Here is a 6,055-nt window from a genome sequence, read left to right on the forward strand (position 1 = left end):
AAAAAAACAAGTTTTTTAAATGAAAGTAAGGAGCGACATTAACACTTAAAACAAACAGATATTACTCCGTATATGAAAGGGGATTTTCCTTCTCAACGCCCCGCCCTTTACGCTAAAGTTTTTTTACTGTTTTAAAATGTAGAGTTGAGAGAAAGAGTCAAACTTTAGCGTAAAGAGCGGGGCGTTGAGAAGGAAAAGTCCCTTTCATATACGGAGTAATTTCTGTTCGTTTTAAGTTTTAATGTCGCTCCTTACTTTCATTAAAAAACTTGTTTTTTTTTATTTAATCCTATACAGAGAACTTATAGTTTCCTGGTTTAAACAACAAGAAAAATAAATTTTTGTATGTGTGGCACTGTGTCCTTTTTTTCTTTTTTTCTTTCTTCACTCCTAGCAGGGCACTGAAATATCTTAGAGAGCTATTCAATGGATCATATGAAAGAAAAGTTCTATATCTATTCCACGCATTAACTGACAAGCTAATTGCCCTGATCCAGGCATACTATATGGGTATAAATGCCCAAACCAGAGTTTACCATGGCTTGTCCTCACTTTTCAATTTTGAGCCGGGAGTACGACAAGGATGTATCCTGTTCCTGCTTAACTTTGTGATACGCAGTATCCTCATTTTAATTGATTGGTATCAAGGAGTAAAGACAAGCCTTATTCTCTTGCAACTGGTATAGATTACATCGACGGCATTGACCTCCTTGAGCCTGCTCAAGATGCAGAGTCTATGCTTGGTGACATATCCTCTAGAGATAAATCTGTAAGCTTTCATACAAGTAAACAAAAATTTTTGAGAAGATAAGGACGTGTAGAGTCGAAGATCCATTTAAAATTCATCTTACGTTTAATATATAGTGTTATTAAACCGTGTTCTGGCCTTTTGATCGAAATTATCAGCAAATTTGGTCGTATAAAATATTGTGACCGACTTTCTTATCCCTTGCTTTATTTTTTAAAATTGTGTAGTTTTTCCTGTTTCGTTAATCCCATTCCAGTTTGGTTATCCCCTTTTTAGCTTCATTCTGCGGCCTGTTTAATTTTATTCTGTTTAGTTTTGTCTGTTTAGTGTTTATCCCAATTATTTCATTCTGTTCGCAAAAACATAATTTTTTCTCGAGTCCATTCTTCATTTGCTGGGCTGCGTAAAGCTTGTCATTTGATTAGTGTTTGAACTTTTTCTCCAGGGAGTAATTTTTTAATTTTTTACGATTTTATTGAAAACATTCTACCTTTGCATCAAGGGATTGCACATTCAGTACATCAATCCAAGATTGAATACGATTCAAGCTAGCTAGTCTGTAATAGCCTGGCCAGGCCGGATTTAAAGCTTTGACTCATCTAGGCCGAAGCGTTTTTACTGCTCCATTTTAGTGAGATTTTCAGGGCTATTCCCGATAATTCGAGGATAGTGGAAGCAATGAACAGAACGCAACTGATGAGCTAAAAATAGTGAAAGAGAGGGGTGATACCGAACTGTCATATTCCTGTGTTGTTTTAAAATCGCTTTCTTTGAATAGGCAGCATGATGGTGGAGTGGATTTGGCACTTTGAGGATAAATCACGTCAGCCCAGCATTTTTAAAAAAATAATCACTCAGTGATAATTTATTGCGCCCTCTGGCATTGTGCGCTCCTATGCCCGTCCTATTGGCAAATCCAGGCCTGAGCCAGGCACCATGAATTTAGTAATGTTTGATCTGTTTCTGAATCATTTTTTTCATAATTTGTTTTTATTTTAGTGCTGGAGGTCTAATCCTCGACCAGTTTATCCATAGATTTGATGCATTTGCCGTTTTTCAACCAGTAATCAGTGGAATTGGTGGTAATTTGGTTGCAGTGCAGGCCAGTCGAATATCAACTTGGTTACATAGGTATGGCATCCTTGGACATGTTCCAGAGAAAGCTGGACCTGTTTGTACTACTCCTTGGAGCATTTATTGTAAAGTAAGTGTTGTTGTTGTATCGGATTAACGACGCTTCTTGACTACTAAGGTCCCTGTGTCGGCCTGCAGTGCATTCCTGCAGCATGATCCGATCTCTGGGTCCCGTATTACCAAGCTAAGGTCAAACCCACTGCACCATCACAGGAATGTAAAGTAAGCGTATTAAGGATTACTCATGGCTTCAAAAACTAAATCTTTGAATCCATGCACATGTAGAGGGGGGCCTTGGGCCCTGTTTGTATCCTCTAAAACCTTCAGATTTATACCTTTGTGCAAAGATTGTTTTTTATATTTTTTGTTCAGTTTACAATATCCACAATATGGACCATAGAATGCAAGAAATCATAGTTGCAACGACAGCTGCAACCAAGTAAAGAACAAACCACGGCCCATAGTAACCAAGAATTTAAACATGGGTGAAAAAGCTGTCTAATGGGAAAAAATCACTTTTTATTGCTGATTCAGGAATGTCAACTATTATTTTTATTATTCTTAATAGTTAAAGTTTGTTGCGAGAAGAAAATTTATGAGAATTTCAAAAATTAGGATTAATTACCTCGAAAATGGGGCAGGATGGAAACAAAAAGTATACCATAGCAATTTCCATTGCTGAAAATCCGATATAGAAAAGTTACAGCCCCCCCCCCCTTGAACAGCAGTGAAAATCCCCTTTTTAGGGATTTTTATATGACACTAATGACACTAATGTGACATTTATATGACACTAATGTGTCATATTTTTTATATGACATCCCTTTTTTATGATGACATCCCTTTTTTTTTATTTTTTATGATGATCCCTTTTTTATATGACACTAATGTGTCATATTGCATGTCGCTGTTTTTCTTCACAACTTGCGGGGCACTGGAACATTGAACAGAGCTGTTTTAGGTTCATTTGAATAGAACTTACTACATCTGTGTGCTTTCGTAATTACCAGAACCTATTGTTACTAATAAGACACAAGTTTTGACAAAAACTGCATCATCATAGGCAGCGCAATAGCGCTGCCTTAGTAAAGAACGATGTTGGCATAAGGTATTGTTTATTTAATTTTTTTTTTTTTTTGGTCTTAGACCAGGCCACCTCGTATCGAAAAAGTTGTCTTACAAACCTCAAAAAGAGCTCATTCAAATGGAACTTGATGCACCTAGTTCCCTTTTTAATAGTCGAAAGTGATTGTAGGGCAACTAACCCCCCCTCGCACGCCCACATTTTCCCCAAACACATCCAATCAAAATTTTGAGATAGCCATTTTGCTTAAATTAGTTGAAAAGTCGAAAAATTATGTGTTTGAGGATGACACCACCCCCCACAGCCCTTAGGGCATAGGTTATAAATTATGCCCTTTGTGCATAAAAGCTTTTATAGAAACGTTTGTCGTGGAAACTTCAAAAAGGAATCATTCGATTGGAAATTGAGAGGGCTAGTACCCCCTTTCATAGTCGAAAGTAATCGGAGGGCGAATGCCCCCCAAGCCCATCATTTCTGCAGATACTTCCGGTTTGATATAGTCATTTTGTTCATCTTGGTTGAAAACTCTGGAAATTATGTTTTTGAAGATGGCAACCTCCCACAGCCCTCAGGACAAGGGTTGTAAGTTATGCCCTTGGGGCATATATTCTTATAGAAATTATTGTCGTAAAAACTTCAAAAAGGGCTTATTCGATTGGTAATTGAGAGAACTTGTGGGTTTTTTATCACTCGAAAGTGATCAGAGGGAAGATGTCCCCCACCACACCCATCGTTTCCTAAAACACTTCCAATCAAAATTTTGTGATAGTCATTTTGTTCCACGTAGTTGAAAGTTCCAGAAATTATGTCTTTTAGGATGACAAATTCCCTCCTCCCAGCCCTCGGGGCAAGGGTTGTAAGTTATGCCCTGTGGGCATATAAGGTTTTTGTGAAAAGCGTGGTCATATAAACTTTCGAGGGAGCTCATTGGTTTGGTAATCAGAACCTTTAGTCCCCCTTTTAAGAGTCAAAGTCATCGAAGGGCAGCTATCTCCCCCCCACGCACACACACACGTCGAATTGTCCCAAAATGCATTTAACAGAAATTTCGAGATGGTCATTTTATTCAAAAAAGTCTAAATATAATATAATAAGGCTTTGGGATTGAAATAAACCAGGGTTATATGGGTTTCAGTTATGGCCCGCGGACATGTAAGGATTTTATGAAAGGATGGTTGTATAAACTTCAGAGGAAGCTTATTTGTCTGAAAATCGGAAGTTCTAGTTCCCTTTTAAGAGTCAAAAGTGATAGAGGGCAGCAAGCCCCAACTAGCCCTCTTCACCGAACGAATCTGATCAAATTGTGAGATAGTGATTTTGCTCAAGATAGTCGAAAGAACACATAACAATGCCTCCATGGCTGATAGAATCCCCAAGTGCCTTAGGGATACGGTTGTAAGTCATGCCCTGGGGGCATATACGGTTTTTATGAAATGGGTGGTCATATAAACTTCAGATGGACTGGTTTGATTTGAAATTGGAATTTATAGTGCCCTTTTTAAGAGTCAAAAGTGATTTGAGAGTAACCAGTCCCTCCCCCTACATTCTTCATTTCTCCAGAGATGCCCAATCGAAATTTGGAGATAGCAAATTTGTTCATTGTAGTTGAAGGGCTCGGAAATTGTGTCTTTGAGGAAGACAATCTCGCTCCCATAGCTCTCAGGGCAATGGCTGTAAATTATGCCCTGGGACACATAAGGTTCTTATAGAAAGGGTGGTTGTATATACTTTGGAGGGGATTCATTGGATTGGTAGTCTGTATTTCTAGCACCCTATTTAAGAGTCAAAGTGATCTGAGGGCAGCTATCCCCCCGCTCAACGATTGGAAGTTGAAATGGCTACTACGCTTTTTTATATTCAAAAGCAATTGCAGGCCAACTAACTTTCTCCCACGCCCACCCTTTCCCTAAGCACATCCAATCAAAATTGAGAGGGCTGGTGCCCATTTTGATAGTCGAAAGTAATCGGAAGGCGAATGCCCCCCACGCCTATCATTTCTCCAAATGCTTCCGATTTGATATAGTAATTTTGTTCACCGTAGTTGAAAAGTCTTGAAATTGTGTGTTTGAAGATGACAACCTCCTACAGCCCCCAGGACAAGGGTTGTAAGGTATGCCCTTGAGGCATATATTCTTATAGAAAATGTTGTCGTAAAAACTTCAAAAAGGGCTCATGCGATTGGAAATTGAGAGGACTTGTGGGTTTTTTTATCGGTCAAAAGGGATACCCCAACCCTCCACCGCGCCCATCATTTCCTAAAACACTTCCAATCAAGATCTTGAGATAGTCATTTTGTTCAACGGAGCAAGGGCTGTAAGTTATGCCCTGTGGGCATATAAGGTGTTTTAGAAAGCGTGATCATATAAAATTTGGAGAGGACTCATTTGCTTGGTAATCAGAAGCTGTAATGTCCTTTTTAAGAGTCAAAGCGATCGGATGGCAGCTATCCCCCCCTCCCCATACACACACGCGTCGTATTGTCCCAAAATGCATCTAACAGAAATTCCGAGGTGGTCGTTTTATTCAAAATAGTCTAAATATTATATAATAAGGCTTTTGGGATTGAAATAAACCAGGGTTCATGGTTTTTAAGTTATGCCCCGTGGACATGTAAGGACTTTATGGAAGGATGGTTGTATAAACTTTAAAGGAAGGTTATTTGGTTGAAAATTGGAAGTTCTAGTTCCCGTTTAAGAGACAAAAGTGATGGAGGGCAGCAAGCCCCAACTAACCCTCTTCACCGAAAGAATCAGATCAAATTGTGAGATAGCGATTTTGCTCAAGATATTCGAAACAAGATACTTCTTGGGGGGGGGGGGGAAATATAGTAGCTGTTGGTGACACTCCAACAGCTAGTATATATATATATATATATATATATATATATATATATATATATATATATATATATATATATATATATATATATATATATATATATATATAATATATATATAATTCGGCATTGACAACCAGCTGAAACAACATGGAAGTATAATCTCTCACCTAATTCTGTTAAACACTGCAGTACAGTATCAGTTCCGACCACAGCTATAGGGCCCTGTTAGTTCCAATCACATTTTTCATGT

The 6,055-nt window shown here is 38.3% G+C and overlaps 1 protein-coding gene across 12 annotated transcripts in view; it reads left to right on the forward strand.

Annotated features, from left to right (window-relative positions):
• LOC136040542 (solute carrier family 41 member 3-like) overlaps window positions 1–6,055 on the forward strand; it is a 117,843-nt gene that overhangs the window by 103,878 nt on the left and 7,910 nt on the right. For all 12 annotated transcript variants that reach the window (XM_065724742.1, XM_065724737.1, XM_065724736.1 and 9 more), the window contains one exon: window positions 1,748–1,952. In XM_065724742.1, coding sequence (XP_065580814.1) covers window positions 1,748–1,952 — 205 coding nt within the window. The remainder of the gene's footprint in view (window positions 1–1,747; window positions 1,953–6,055) is intronic.

This window comes from Artemia franciscana, chromosome 21 (assembly GCF_032884065.1).
Source record: "Artemia franciscana chromosome 21, ASM3288406v1, whole genome shotgun sequence".
Taxonomy (NCBI): domain Eukaryota; kingdom Metazoa; phylum Arthropoda; class Branchiopoda; order Anostraca; family Artemiidae; genus Artemia; species Artemia franciscana.